The sequence below is a fragment of the Dreissena polymorpha genome, chromosome 3, assembly GCF_020536995.1.
Source record: "Dreissena polymorpha isolate Duluth1 chromosome 3, UMN_Dpol_1.0, whole genome shotgun sequence".
Classification (NCBI taxonomy): domain Eukaryota; kingdom Metazoa; phylum Mollusca; class Bivalvia; order Myida; family Dreissenidae; genus Dreissena; species Dreissena polymorpha.
Window position 1 is genome coordinate 26,378,622 of NC_068357.1, and position 16,691 is coordinate 26,395,312.

The window sequence follows — 16,691 nt, forward strand, 5'->3', positions numbered from 1 at the left end:
CCGCGGATATAGGTTTATAACTAAAATTCAATATTAGTTTATACACGCAAATGACAACATGTTCACTTCAAAGTTACAGCTTCAAGTATGGGGTTGTATTAATATTTAGTGTAAGGACTATATTTATTAAACGCCGTAATCTCGAGGTCCGTAATCCCGAGTTCCGTTAAACCCTAAAATTTGATCGGAGCATTATTACACATGATGTTACCATCTAATAATGTACGACATAACTAAATATAAAAACACACAAATCATAATAAATCAACTCAGTATTTAATAAATACATCGTAGGTTACGTCTTTGATTACAATGAAATCAGGTAGTGAACTTGTCAGTTAACGCAAATTAAAAATAACATGTATTGTGAATCCCTAGATAGGTCTGAATGTAAGGCTCTTACTAACAAAATTTTAGTGGCACAACGCCTCGATCCAAACTATCGTGGCCGTGTTGAGCAGTTTTACTCAAATGCATCTATAATTAATGATATGTACATTAAGCCGTTAATGATTGTCTGAATGCATTTTTACTACATGTATTTATACTTTTTTACTTGTAGGACCAACATGTTCTGTACCTGAGATGATAAATACGTTTTTGTGTTCGATAGATAACTTTATGGTATTTACAAAATGATGTCACCGTATTTTTGCAGATTTGTTTATGATACAGAACAACGAAAATGTGCTGTTTATCAAAAGCACTTAAACGTATATAACCGGGACAGAAAATAAGGCATATATTATTGGAATAACGATGCACGTGATTTGAAGAAGAAACAATGTTAACGCATCAGTTACATGTCAGTTTAAAAAATGTCAATTGAAAGGATTTATTCGAAAGTAGTTTATATAGTGATATTTACAATGTATGTATACCCGTTTAACAAATGACATGTGATGAGCTAATAATCATTACTACTTTTCAAATGACAACACTTGGCACCATTTAATGAAAAAGTGTTGTCGTTGATAGCTGCATTTCCTCTAATCACATTGTACACTGCATTACTAACTCAAACGTCGCTATTCAGTAGTTGGTTCTGTGACGTCAGTATCTAGCTCGTCTTCTGATTGGTTGTTGCTATCTGGTTGAATGTTGCTAAACATTACACGTATTGTGTTCATGTCGGACGGGTCCACGAGATCTAAAGGTCTCTCCCCTTCTGCTGTTAGTATGCTTTTGTCTGCACCGTTTTCTATAAGAAATCTGAAACAAAACGACAATAAAAATCTTTGATGCATGTAAGTGCTGCAAATAATTACTTAAGAACCGATTGTATTTAACACGTAATCTTCGGAACAGACTTAATATCCAACTTAAATTACCATAAGAAAAATCTCTAAATGAATATTTTAAAAAAAGAAGTAGAGTATAATAAATGCTGTAATCAAATCGTTCAGTTTGTTCAAAAAGGTACCATATGATTATTTAAATGTCATATGGAACCTTTTTGCACACAGGGGATTAAATTATGCAAGTTTTCATTCGTTTGGTTAGTATATTGTTTTCTTTATTTTTTCGTCCACGAATATGATCAAATTGAGTATCCAATCCAATAAATCAATTAAGACAAATTAAACCGAAAATCGTTCAGTTTGTTCAAAAAGGTACCATATGATTATTTAAATGTCATATGGAACCTTTTTGCACACAGGGGATTAGATTATGCAAGTTTTCATTCGTTTGGTTAGTATATTGTTTTCTTTATTTTTTCGTCCACGAATATGATCGAATTGAATATCCAATCCAATAAATCAATTAAGACAAATTAAACCGAAAATGGAATGATTGCAGGAAGTTATTCATTTTAACTTTATATTTAAAAGATATGTACATGCTTTGTGGATTTTTTTCATTATGTAGCAGAGAAACCCATGTAAACATCAACTCACTGAACAATATCGGCATGCCCCTCTGCGCACGCAGCGTGTAGAGGCGTCCACGAATCCTCGTCCTGTTTGTTAACGTCAGCTCCATGGGTCACCAGGAGTCTCACTGCAGCCTCGTTCCCGTCAAGAACCGCCTGATGAAGAGGGGTAAGACCTATAGGAAATTGGTGCATTGTTATAAACACAATATTAGAAATCGTATATTGAGTTCATTTTTTCACTTTCATCGCTGTCAATAGATAATTTTGCAGTATCGTGTTTATAAGAATGCGACCCGATTCAGCTAAACATAAATTGCAAAGCAACACACGTACAATGTGCAAATCGCATTGCGTTATGAACAATCAGTTAGACCAAGTGATAAATAATGAGAGAAGTTTCATACATACATAACTGTTTAAACTGCTTTGCAGAGCCAATTATGAGAAGTGTCCAATGTTGCTTCTTAAGTTCGGTGAATGTATACGTACATTGTTCAAATTAAGTATTACAATAACTCGTATATAAATTTGAATCAAACAATCATGATGTTTCGAATTACCGATAACATTTCATATCCAACGAAATAAAACGTGTTACTGTCTCATCGTAATTAGATTTAAAAACTTGCTATTGTTATGCTTTTGAGCTTAGCTATTTTCAACCATTAAAGATATTTTTTAGGTTAACGCTTTATTGGTGGTTTATGTTACGGAGACATAGGATTATGCAGTGAGCTTGTGCATCCAATGATGCAACGGCTGATCATGAGATGATATGCTTTGTTAGATTAGAACAATTATGTTATTGTTGCATATTCTTGCAAACACAACAAGTTTAAAGGCCACAGGTCGCAAAATAATGAACCTGTTAAATGGAAAAAAAAAACTATAATGCAAAATTGTATGCTTGGTTCGTTTATCTGAATAGGTTTGTAATGTTCTCTTCGTATCAATGCCTCTTGGTGTAAAGGCAAACCATCACTATAATTTATTATAAGAACATTAAGAATTATTCTTTACCACATACCTGCGTCATTAATTCCACTAATGTCCACCTGAAGACTAGCTCGTCGCAACATGTGACTAAGAGCTGTGACGTCATTCTCTTTGATATTGTCCAGAAACACTAGTTCGTCAGAGAACCGCACACCTTTGGCCTTCTTTCCTTCCGGATTCTGTTTGGCATACAAGCTTGCTCGTCGACTCATTGTCAATTATTGTGCCCTCATATATTTGCAATATAAATTCTCAAGTACACATGCTTACTGATTCAAAGGAGATGTCACAAAGTCATGATGTCGGAACCTTCAATGCTGTCTTTCACTCGCTGTGCACTATGCAAAAAAAATATTTGCAATCAGTTCTCATCTGTAAATAATTGGGGATTATGAGATAAGTGCACGTTGAAAATACGGTTCTAAAATATCATGGAATGTGATAATGAAATAACACGAACCGTTCTTCAAGTACTATATACGCACAATGCGATAATACTAATGTCGAACGTAAGGTGAAGACAAACACGAGGGACAAAAGCCCTTAGAAGTCCATCTGAGACTTTAACTGCTCTACATTTCTATGATCTTACTAAAGCAATATATAATTAATTAATTATATTGAAATCTAATCCAAACTTCTGACAATTCTTTTCTGAACGGAACGACCCTATTTTCACACTAGGCCAAGATATCATTCAACAAATAAAAATATATATGGATATTTCACCCGCAGGTGGCTGTTTTTTCAAATTCGTATCAGAGATGATACATATGTTCTGAACAAGTTTCATGTTAATGTTAATAAGGCAAATAATTAATGTAACGTATATGGTGTGTTCAATATTTCGCTATTGCCATATTAGAAAACAATGTCCCATCCTCTGTCAGTCATAAATATTGCGCGAACAAGTGAGAAGAGTTTTACAAGGTTTCAATACAGACAGGAAAACCAAATTGCCCATTCGCGACCATGTTTTGGACGAAACCGAACACCTGGGATACACGGACGAGATATCTTAACACAAACGTTTGTTATAATTGAACAAAATGTGTCTTCTGTAGTGTGTAAAAGTTTTCTATATAGCAGTACAAAAATACTGCGTCCACTGGCGGCACATTTTCAACGGACCAGATCCATTTTTTCACGTGTATGATATTTTATTACCACAAATGTTTTGGGCAAGCCATAAAACATACTGCGTCAACTGGCGGCACATTTTCAACGGACCAGATCCATTTTTTCACGTGTATGATATTTTATTACCACAAATGTTTTGGGCAAGTTTAATCATGCTTTGGCAAGGCAAAAATATTACTTCTATAGTTTTCAAAGAGTTTGCTTTACGTTGGATTACTGACCTAGTGTTTGACCCCACATGACCTTATGTTTAAAACGTATGTTTAGATAGTATTGGGGCACATGTTCTGAATAGTAGGACGATTCGGTAATATCTCAGGATGTTCACATGGTAAATGTCGACGACTATGACGGAATAAGGTCACCAAAATAAGTTGATCTAAAACAAATGAATGAATGGTCAGTAAAAATAGTTTCAAAAATAATGCAATGGTGGGGAATGCATGCTAATTAATGAACCATATAATTTTGTTATTACAAATGTTTGTTTCCATATGAGATAACATATCTTATTGCTATTATGCATTTATACGGTTCGTGCATCGACCATTGTCTTATTATTACTGAAATAAACTTAAAAATGTAGTCTTCTAGGATGCAATTGATTTTATGAATACTATCAAAATCCGCGACTTCCTTGTATACGAATCATCTAGCTATCTAAGCTATGTTAATGGGGCCTTTTTATGTTTTGGTAAATTGACAAAATAAAAAAAATGTTTCAGATTCGCAAATTTTCGTTGTAGTTATATTTGTGAGGAAACAGTAATACTGAACATTTACCATGCTCTAAAAATATCCATTGTATGCATCTTTTGACGATTTAAAAACTTAAAAATTATAAAGCGTTGCAACGCGAAACGATTGAATAATTTGAAGAATTCTGTTGTTGTCGTTATATTTTGTGACACAACGAGGATTGCATATATAAAGTATAAAATCCATTGTTCATTGTATGAGCACGGTTTGCCGAGTGATCTAAGCGTTAGACATTTACTCAAGGGGTCAGTGTTTCGAGCCCAGTTGAGGTTACTTTTTTTCTTTCTTTAATTTTATTATTGTTTTTAACTGGAGCTATTGAGATGCAATATTTACATTTATCAATATAAATAATTTAATGACAAACTTCAATACATGCCAAAATCTGTGATAAGGTCCCTTTGACAAGCATAACATACATGTTATGTAAAACATATTATCTATTATTATCCAGCATACATTCAAATATACGCACTCGTCAATAAAATAGTCAGTAATTCATCCAATATCCGAGCTTACACGTGTGTACGTTTTTCGAATTCGCCTTATCAGAATTGAGGCCGTTATACAACAAAAGATATTCAAGCAATATACCCAATTTTCCTCCAGCCTGCACCCAATTGTATAAACGCTTGTTAAAGTTACCGCTCGCTCGGTAACTTTCAAACCTTGGTAGGTTTGCGGTTATTCAGGTTTAGTAACCTTCAAGGTAACTCGATTGTATAAACACGATATACCGCAAAGTAACCTAACCGCGCATAGTGGAATTTAACCACCGGTTACTTTAACCAAAACATTCCCACAATGCATTTTCTAATGACGTAATTTTCGCGCGAAGTGTCACGCTTCCATTTCGTTAACAAACAAAATAAACAGCGACATGTAGTTTTTTTTTATCAAATTCATTTAAAAATGTATTCACAATAAAATAAAGTGTACATTTTAACTATGAGTTCATCAAAATGACCAGGCACAAATTGATAATGATGTCGAGATTTGCATCATTTAGCGGAATCCGTGGTGCTTCCAAACTGCAAGATAGTGCTTGCAAAGACGTCTATTCTTCTAGATGTTTTAAGTGATGTAACATATACATGGTCGTCGTAACATGCTAGCCTATTCTTCTAATTTGGCTTATAGTCCGTTTTCATGACTGCGTTATAAAATAATATCTTTCGCCAAATAACGATTTTTACATATTCAAAGCGCAAAGCTGAGTTTATCATTAACTTAAAATTACTTCAGAAAATCACACTGTCTGTTGTCCAATATTGCATATTGCAGTTGAGAAAAGTGCGAGTCTTTTTGACAATTGATTATAAACGCGATTTATTTCACATGTAAATGTACTGTATAATGACATAGTTGAATTGTCAATTTATCACATTTTCCTTATTTCGTTCAATGTGCATTGCTTATAATCCGTGCATATACTTTGACATTTTAGAATGTGCAACAAGCCATACAAATATCGCACAATTAATAATTATTATGCAATATTTGCTTTCCGATTTAATTCACGTTAGGCATAGAGATGAAGTATAAGATGGTAAAAATAGCACCACACTGGAATTCGGAATGTCCCATTTTGTACACGGGTATAATGCACTCGTTTATCTGTTGTGTAATGGGATGTTTTCCATTCTTTGTTTATTAATATATTAATTTTTTTTCTTATACAATAAGGGAATTTACCATAGACAAATAAAACATTGTTCTACTTTAAACATATCTTTGTATGCAGAAATCTGCAAATGTAATTGAGTTCACCAACGGCTATTTTTTGATAAACTGTTCCGGTTCATTTGAACAGCAGTAATGTAGAGTACATGACGTAGCGTGTGACGAAGAAGAAAGTTTATCGAGTTCATAAATTCATTTGAATATAGTGATAGGATGACATAAGGGTCTTTATTTAACTATGCTAAAATAATTATTAAAGACCCTAAATGCAAAATCGTCAATTATTGAGTTAAATGGATTATTTATGGATTCTAAAGGGTTATTAAAGGGAAGATACTAGTTCGAACGTGTTTTTGGTTTTTGTTTGTACTTTTTTCGTTCCCTGTCAGGGCTCAACATTAACCTAAAAACCAACTTGCCCTGCCGGGCAAGTACTTAAAAATCTACTTGCCCTGAACGTAAAGCCACTTGCCCAAAGATGAAGTATCAAATTAACTGTAAACCTCATATTTTGTATTAATAAAGATCAAAATGATACACCCCAAAACCTTTTTTTATTTTTGCACATTTAACAAAATGATTACAGCAATTCAAGTCTAATTAGTCTTAATGTTGATTTGTCCCAATGTTCGATCATTAATGAAATAATTAGTCATTCAGATTCTCTTCCACATCTTCGTCATCAAACACAGGTCTACGTTGCCTCTGTCCTCCGGTGTACCAGAAGTTAACTGCTCTGGGCCAGTTATACTCCCCTATAGTACTGCTAGTCCGGAGATGGAGATCGCCATCAAGCAGTTGAGCATATCCGGCTGAAGAGATGCTCTCCAGTCAGACTTGATTCTGGCCATGGCTGAGAATCCTCTCTCACAAATAGCACTGGAAGTAGGGACAACCAGAATAATTTCTACTAGCATAAGAATATTCTTAAACCTGATTTTTAAGTTTTGATCAGTTAACAGTTGTTTGAACATCACATCAGTAGAACGTGTTCTATTTCTGAACATGTGGGCTTTCAGAGCTGGCCATTCTGTACTTGTTATATGCTTCAACTGACAACCCATACGTTTCAAGTCAACCTTGAAATGTTCACACAATGTTTTGACCTGGTCTTCCCCATATGTAGCAAGGTCCACCTCAGTGTCAGGAAGGTTAACCATGAAGAAAACTTGCATTGCTTTTAGTACAGGAGAGGTGTCTAGGTCATTCATACTACTGGAGATATGATCAATGAGAATGTCCACAAGACCGTTTTTTTTGCATTAAGTTGTTCATCAGATGATGTAGATGGTGTTAGCTGAATACCCTGGAAGGTAAGCTGGTCACTGGTTGCATCAATGAATCCCTGTAGATTTTTACCTAGTCTAAGTTTCAATGCCACCAGGCAGAGGCAAGCTGTCTCCAACGCATCTAAAGCATCTGGTATAGAACATGTATCACGCTGAAACTGCAGAGACAGATCACTTAGAATTTCTAATACATCCTAATTGAATGCATGTAATGTAGAAGCTTTGGCACTTCAAATGTTTAACAATTTTTTTTGCTCGGCCTTGAACATCAGCACTGCCCTTGCCACCCTGCACAATATCCTCAAAATGTGTAACAAATACAAGATTGGTTTCAGGCTTCAACAGAATTGCCAGCGATCTGCTAAGGTGGGGCATCCAGCGTGTACCCTCCAAGTTGGCAGGTCTTAACATTTTCACATCCATGGCTTCTTCCAAGCTTTTCAGTTCCCGTAAGGCTTTAGCAGAATAGTGGTAGTGTTTGTGGAGATGAAGAAGAACTGATTTTATGTCTTCAAGAACTGATCCATCTTTTTGTCTAAGAGCATCCAACGCAGCTAACTCCAATCTATGATTCACACAGTGCATTGAAATGAGCTGGGGCTTATCTCTCTTAAGAAGAGCCGTAACACTGTGTCTTTTACCCAGATTGACGCTGGCGCCATCACACCCAGTAGCTATCAGTTTCTCCTTCCTTCCATCAATATTGGACATGGCCTCTTCGATAGCCCCCAGTATACCTTCCGCATGTGCATGCTCCACCGCCTTCATGCTAACGTATAGACACATAGGAACCCCTTCTATTACCTATGACGAAAAGAAAAAAAATGTTAAAGGATCAATCATGAAATCACCTGAAAGGTATTATTTGCCATTAATAATAAATTGCAGTGGAAAAACAGTCATGCAGATTAACCATCAATCTTCAAGATTCCGTAACAATCTAAACTTTATAAGTATATGACATTAATTTTTTTATTCAAAATCAAAACTGAGTCTGATATAAAAAAAAACAATATTCTAAGTTATTTGTAGTAAGTTGGTGAAGACTTTCTACAAAGACTAGTAAGAGGGAAGTTTAAGAAACGTTTTATTAAACCTTAATTTTATAGAATAAAATAATAGAACAAAAAATAATACATTCGTTTATAAAGGTTTTCTATCAGCTTACCACTCTTGCATACACCAGTTCATGTTCGCAAACTGACACATCTGTGGCGCCATCGAACATGATAGCTAACACCCTCCGACTGCTTTAGAAGATCATCGGTGACACTCTGAAGATCTTTGTAGATGAAGGTCATGAACCTGAAAAATAAAAATAACTAACATATTTAACATTTATAAATTCAACTTGCTGGAATAGCATGTAACAATCATGTTGTTTGAAATGTCAACTTAGTCCATTGCCATATGCAGGACAGATATTTATGCAGAATTAATAGCTTGCATATGTGCATTTTAGGACCTATCAGTATACTCTGTACATGACCATGGGGTGTTAAAACAAGATTAAGTTAACTTACAAATATTTAAAAGAACAATAATTTAATTGTAACGTTTATTGTTCATTTACTTTCACTTGACTTAAATGCATGGTGGATGATGGGAGTGCAATACTGCTTGGGCAGATGGAGGTTCACTTTTTTATATTTGTACACTATAAAATGAAATATGTTTGCAGGCTTTGTTTCATTTAATTACGTATTATGTATCACAAAAATACCTTCTGCATGCCATGTCTGTCTTGTAACTCAATACCAGCTCAACACCATTGATTTTCTGTAAATCAAGCACGGATGGATACAGGGTGAAGGGCAGTTCGTTGTTGGCTATCCAATATGCTGAATTGAAACAGACAGTAAGTTTTTGTAAATCGTCTTTGTTCAATTTTCTGATGCTTAAACCCATGGCATAAACTACATTTGAGCACCCCGGAATGTCAATGAGAGTTTGCGAATTCGCCGAACTGTCAATGTCTCCGGTGTACGAGCAGACGATAGTTTGCTTATTTTCTTTCATGAGCAAAATCGTTTCCTTTTTATAAGCAAGCTCATGAGATGAACTTTTTTCATGCGTTTTTATAGACTCAAGGCGAAAAGTAGTGCACCCAGAAATGAACGATGAGCTCTTGTCATCACTGTACTGTTCACAGGGTTTGCAAAACATTGCCTCTAACGTTTCATCGTATCTCAACCATTCAAATTCACTTTTTTATTTTGGTAAAAAGTTGCGTTTTCGCTTCGCTTCGTACTGTTTGGCACTTTCGGATGATTTTTCTTTGCAAGTTTCATTTGATTTGGCAGACTTAGAATTACTGGTAAAGCCGAAGGTAAATAAACTCGACATTTCTCGTACAACACGTGAACCGTAAAAAATGTCAATTGACGTAAAGCAAAAGAATGTTGAAAATGTATGTCGCAAAATATGAAATATATAAAGTATGTATATATATATATATATATATATATATATATATATATATATATATATATATATATATATATATATATATCGAAGCTACTTGTTCTTGTGTTTATAGTTATATATTTTTAGTACTTTTCTTTTTGACTGAAAACACCAACGATGTTATTGGTAACTGAATAATAATGAAAAACATAATCTCATTTGAAAGCCGATGTTTGGAATCCCAACTTACCCAAGCCATTTACGGCGTTTCTAAAAATAAGTTTGGAAATTCAAGCGCAGCATGCGTAGTTAGTTCGGACTTCCGCAAACAATAATCGCCGAGGTAAATTGGTGCATTATGCAAATCGTTCATGATTATTTGTACTATTTAACCACTGAAACACACGTTTTTCTTTGTTCTTTCTTTGCACTTGCCCGATCGGACAACTAGATTATAAAATAACTTGCCAGGACCCAACTTTTACTTGCCAGGGGCAATCGGACAACCGTTAATGTTGAGCCCTGCCTGTTCTCGGAGAAATGATTTTAACATGGGCGCCATTGCGTATTGCCCTGTAAATTAAGTCAAATAAAGTGTCAGTGGCTGCAATTGTCTGTTTACTTGTCGAAATTGTTAAGTTCGTCGATGGTAAGCTTTTCTAATGTCGCGCCACTCTGCCATTTTGTGTAAGTTACCTCGCGGTTACTTGTACTTACCCACCTAGATAAGCAGGGTATGTTTTAACTGGGTTTTAACCGATCGGTATAACTTACCAAATTTTATACAAACGCTTACCGACCAGTAACCAACAAGTTACCGACTTTTAACCGCCGGTATGTGGCTAACCGCCGGTTTAACTGTTTATACAATCGGGTGCTGTAGCGATTGCATCTGTAAAATCCCTCATTAATAAAAATTCCCCACAAGTTTTATCTTTTCTACATACACCACAAGTGGTTTTCTTCTCGATAATAACAGTCGATAACAAGGTTCCCTTTTAAGTTATTCGTGGTCTTTATAATTACCAATCATTTTCCAACGATCCAAAACCAACCACACGGTGACATGAACTTCAAATGCACACACAACTGATATAACTTTTATAGCCGTTTATATCGACCAATGGCTTATCGTATCTTTAAGTCAACATGTGTACTTAAACATAACTTACACTTACCTAACTTACTGTGGTAAATCTTTATACGATACGACTGCAATGTTGTACTTTTTAATATTCGTACCTTTCCTAAGGCGTACATGCAGAAAGCGTCCGATATTAATTAATAAACATATATTTCCTAAAATGAGAAATAAGTTTAACGAGTGATTTTAAACACACTTACCTTTCCGTGTACTACGTTTTCAACAAGATTTTGTGTATCATAATGTCCAAGATTTGTTGATAAACCCTTTGCTTTTGAATTTTGGTGTATAGTACACCTACGATTTTTAAATTTAAGTATAATAATTCGTAAGTATACTTATTTGTTACTCTTTACACTTCACACACATAAACTTGCGATGTTTACCAACTTTTAACACTTTTATCAGGAATACTACAGTATTTACTAAGGAACAACTTTGGAAATCCAATAAAAATCATCCCGATAACAAGCAGGCTCTTTCCAAGTTTTTTGTTATTCTATTCCCGGCACCTACACGAACTTCTTTGCACGTGTTTTGATAGTTGAGACCTTTATGAAATTCCATGAAGTCCTACATGTAAATCAGTTGATTCGTTTATGTTAATCAGTGGATTTCTGTATGTAAATCAAAAAGCCTATTTCAGTACAATCATTGTATAGAAGCAAATTTGTATTTATCACTTCACTTTGATACTTCGGTAAAACATCCGTAAATGCAAACATCTACTGCATTAAATGACATATTGTTAGAAAATATCCAAATGCGACAGGTGATAAGCATAAACATGCATGTTTACTGAACTAACACACATACGTGTAAAGATGCATAGTATCACGTGTTTGCTTTGTGTTTGTTATATTGGCGTTTGTAATCAGTAACGATTCAATAACAACATAATAACGTCCCTGTATGTGTGACAATGCAGTATAACTATGAAAGGCTGAATGTGCACCTGGGTTTAACAAAAGGAACAAACACATATTTGTCAACGAATGTTTAAAGATAAACATTTGCATGAAGCAGTGTCACACCTTTAACAACTTCCTTAAAATTACGGCACATGCTGACCTAAGACAACGTCACTATATTTTAATTCCCCATGAAAAGTTGTTTATAAGCGAAATAAAATATTATTGATGTATAATGGCAGTTTATATGTATCAAATTCTTTTCCATAGAGAAGTAAGAAGACATGAGAGACATCACTATGACAGACTCTCTTGTAACTATTAATTAATCGAACGATTCAATTGCCAATTCTCTCGCAAGTATCGACCGAGAAGCAATTGAAATGATATTTCTGAAAAGCGGATTGCATTTTTATAAACATTTATCTCGAAATAGACTTAATCAGAAAAGGCTTTATGATAGAATGTAACCAAACACATTACACATGTACAGATTAATTTGTGTGTAAATTTAACGATCGGTAAGTCGTCATACTTACAGGTAGAACACGAAACTCGAGAAATCCACTATAACGGTGATGAATGCGCATTTTTCTTTTTTCTCTAATATCCTCTATCTTGACATGATTGACCCCTTTAGCTTTGAAAAATCTGTTTTACATTTTAGATGTGTTGGTTCACAATGCAATATACGTATTCAACAGTGAAACGTGCATCATTTTGTTGGTCAGGTCATTTTTCTTATCGTACAGTTATCTTTAATTTTTAACATTCTTTTACAATATTTGTTAAATATCCGATACGCTACTAATAAAAGTAAAGATAATGCTTCTAACATACCATAATAATAAGAATAATATTTTGCTCACCAAATTGAGTAAGACATATCCGTTAACTCTTCGTAAAGTTTAGTTCACGTTTATGCTCAAAATCAAGACGGCCCAGATAACATTGATAATCGAATTGCAAGTGGTTTGTTTGATTAGGCTTCAACAATGACCCGACCTTCGGAGCGCTTTGAACAAGTGTCATTATATAATTTTGTTTTTAATTGCACAACTTTTTTAAATCTCTTAATTCCCCGTTGACACTGACACGTAATGAGTGGGTATTTGAAGTACCGTGGGTGAACAAAATAACAATTCAGACGATTACCCAAAGTTTGTGAGCAAGCGATACACTAACTGCGGACTGGATGCGTCGATTTAGTTCGGAAGAAAATTGCAATTTATATTACTTTCTCCGTTGTGAAATTCTTAAATTTCAATTGAATAAAATATTAACGATGAACAGATTTCTACGTGTAAACATATTTACACACAATAACAGTACTTATGTCAGAGACATTTAAACAGAAGATTTGTGTTTCTGTTCGAAAAAGCTTAAACCTCTCCACTTAATATAAGTTAGTTTAATTGACTAAATTAAACTCGCTTTTAATTGCGAAGGACTTAACAATATCTAACCGCTGACACCTATATTCAAGGCATTCCGTTCATTTAACTGTTTTGCAAAATAAAGAATAAAAAAAGCTTACTTGATGATTGATACAAAATGCCACGACATCTTAATCTTTACAAAGAAACATAGCTAACACAAACTACGTAGTAATAATAACTTGGACTATTTATAAGGGAAGCGAAATAAGACTGAATAAACCAAATTATAAGACAAAAATGTTTGACTAACAATTATTGTGTTACTTGTTTAGTACGTATAAACGATACATTCAATCAATGTGATTACAAGTTTTGATATAAAGCAAATAAATAGAACTTTGTTGTTTAACTGATGCAATTTTATGTTTTATATAATATTTCAAAAAGCGATGTTCTCCATTAGTAGAAAAGAAAATATTTTCACTTGTCTGTTAAACCGGACGCAAGGTTACGTTTGAAATCGGATAATTGCATACCAGTATTTCATGTTAACAAATTTGAATGAGTCTTATCACAGTTCAACGAAGACTGGAAAGCAAACATTCAAAGTCGTAAATCCACAAGGATCAAAAGAATCAACGCGTATTATTCTCGCAATATAGTGTTTCAATTTCGCTCAGAAGTTTACGAGATGCGGATATATTGTTAAGGCAGCGCACCTCTAATGATTTCCCGCGATTTCTTCGAAGGTTGAAAAGCCTACTATTAGGTTCCGTAGCCTAGTGGTTAAGGCGATAGACTAGAAATCTTTTGGAATATTCCCGCGAAGGTTCGAATCCTGCCGACGACGTGTACTTTTTTGCGACGCGTTTTATTTATTTTCTAACGTAATTTGATTTAATATGGCATATAAGCTATATTTATTGTTAAATATGTTGCAATTTTTAGTCACATTCTTCAATTATTAAAATTAAAACAACGTTATGGCGAAATTGGGTGATTTACTGTTGAAAATACGAACCATGCATGTTGCATTTTTATTTTTATTTAAAAAAGTAAACGGTAAATCTGTCTATTTCTTGGTATTTTTGCTGTATATAGTGTTTCTATAAAAACTAAGTTTAAAATATGACTTAAATGATACTATTTTGAATTTTATGACACTTTGTTTTTAACCGACCCAATTTTTACTTGGCTGAAATCACTTACATTTCATGGCGCTCTTCCATAGATAAAAATTTGTAAAAAATAAATGTCTGTAAAAGAATACTTATTTCATCTTGATAAACTTTAAACACCTTTACAGCATCTGTACACACCAACTGCATGCCCATATTTGGAAATTTGAATGAATTATGGAACTTTTATATACCCCAGGGGTGATAATAAACTGGACAAAAGCCGAGCGTGGGGGTGGTTTTGAAAAAATCGGTATATTTTTTTTAAAAGCATGGAAAGCCTACCTACAAATTTGCATGTAGTTCAGTGAAATGATGCTGATTAAGAAAATAATTACTTAGATTATATTTGGATATGTGCCCATTAGAGGTGCGCTACCTTAAGAATGACACCTTTGCAGAACGGGTATTTAATATCCCGAGAGATAAGCTAAATCTTCCATGTCAAATTGATAACGAGTTGTAAAGGCCCCATAATAAAGGAATCCGTCCGGTTGAAACGTAACGTTTACCAACAAAAAGCTATCGTTCAAGGATAATCATGGTAAACAAGGATATCAAATGCTTGGTATATATACTACAGATGGACGACTGTTCAAACTGACTTAAAAAAGATAACACCATATTTGTGTATCAACAGTTTTGTGAGTTTTGATTCAAGGGAAATTAAAGCTTATTATATAATTGGTTTAACGGGCAAATATCAAACTTTGCATGCTTTATGTAGTGACCATCTACCAGACGTTGGGACCGATCTCGTGTAAGATGCGATCAATTAATAAAAGTTATCCGAATTATGTTACTCAACCGAACAAAGAACCAGATTCAAAAGCATTTACCTACCTGAAATATCGAATAGAGGCTGTTGATTTTTATTCCAGTTCATATGCAACTTATATTTTACAATATAAATATGTTCTTTTTTATAAACACACTGTTATTGAAGTTTAATAATCCAGTTGTTATTGAAGGCTTTATACAATAATGTACGTTCACATGCGTCTGTAAAAGAACGTTTAAAACTCACGCCTCAACCAATAAACACTTTATATTTATCGGGAAACCTGTAAAAGCCACTTGAGATAAACCTAATAAAGTAATCTCTCAAGTGTGTGAAAATTGCTTCTTATCCTAATACCTTTTCATTTGAACAGCGACTCCATTTCATCTTCCGCATTATACAGTTTATAAAGCGTTTTGTTCCTTAAATAAATTCTTAAATAAAAGTTATAACTGTTTCCGCCATTAAAAAATTTGAAAATATAAAAAAATGTGAAAAATCGTATCCGTTTGGAACAATATACACTTATCAATTAGCGCCTATAGACAAAATGCCTCACGCAGTGTTTGCTCAGTCATGATGTGATATACACCAAGCAATTAGTGTTTTAGTGTTAATTAGCATTAGCGAACTACACTACCGGTACGTGTTATTTCAAGTGACATCAAAAGGAATGTAACACAACATGCCGAAATACACTATAACAAAACATATGAATAAGGCAGCTGTGCAATAATACGCGCAACTTTATCTATTGACCGTCAGACAGTAATTACAGTAAAGGAGCGTTTTTTGCATCAATAGCCGAGTTGTCGTCTAATAATAAATCCAGTTGCCATACATACGTTCAATACATTATTTATTCACTTGTGACATTACCACGTTTGTATATTATGGCTGTAGTTGTAACAGTCATGCATAGATACTTTTAAAACTGATGTTAAAATGCACCTAAAGCTTATAAGGGACTAGTTCACAATTCGTTAAAATACGATTTTCATTATTATAGTCATAGATTTAAGAAAGCATGTTTTCATAATGTTTAAACAAGCGAAATAACATTCCCGACAAAACATATGTTTAACAATTATTAGTTCATTAAAAGATATTCATCATTCGAATGCTTTACATTGACAAATTCGACAATAC

General features: G+C 34.0%; 1 protein-coding gene across 5 annotated transcripts; it reads right to left on the bottom strand.

Moving 5' to 3' along the window:
* Positions 1 to 868: 868 nt before the first annotated feature.
* LOC127873364 (protein phosphatase 1 regulatory subunit 27-like) lies at positions 869 to 15,794 on the bottom strand. Of its 5 annotated transcripts, none has more exons than XM_052417215.1 (4): positions 15,605 to 15,794; positions 2,904 to 3,210; positions 1,899 to 2,049; positions 869 to 1,212 (listed from the first exon to the last, which is right to left on the bottom strand). In XM_052417215.1, exons 2-4 carry the CDS (start codon positions 3,082 to 3,084, stop codon positions 1,029 to 1,031), a joined length of 516 nt encoding a protein of 171 aa, XP_052273175.1. In that variant the 5' UTR covers positions 3,085 to 3,210; positions 15,605 to 15,794; the 3' UTR covers positions 869 to 1,028. The 5 variants fall into 5 exon arrangements, with proteins under 5 accessions (XP_052273175.1, XP_052273178.1, XP_052273174.1 ...); XM_052417218.1 differs by lacking the exon at positions 15,605 to 15,794 and adding an exon at positions 13,074 to 13,091; XM_052417214.1 differs by lacking the exon at positions 15,605 to 15,794 and adding an exon at positions 11,494 to 12,108.
* Between the last annotated feature and the right edge of the window lie 897 nt (positions 15,795 to 16,691).

What these genes read in the sequence shown, in the direction of transcription:
- LOC127873364 (XM_052417215.1), bottom strand. Translation starts at nt 3,084, where the DNA reads ATGAGTCGACGAGCAAGCTTGTATGCCAAACAGAATCCGGAAGGAAAG. An exon ending in TAGTGGAATTAATGACGCAG is followed by an intron (nt 2,050 to 2,903) that starts GTATGTGGTAAA and finishes AATTTCCTATAG; the next exon opens with GTCTTACCCCTCTTCATCAG. An exon ending in GGGCATGCCGATATTGTTCA is followed by an intron (nt 1,213 to 1,898) that starts GTGAGTTGATGT and finishes GTTTTGTTTCAG; the next exon opens with ATTTCTTATAGAAAACGGTG.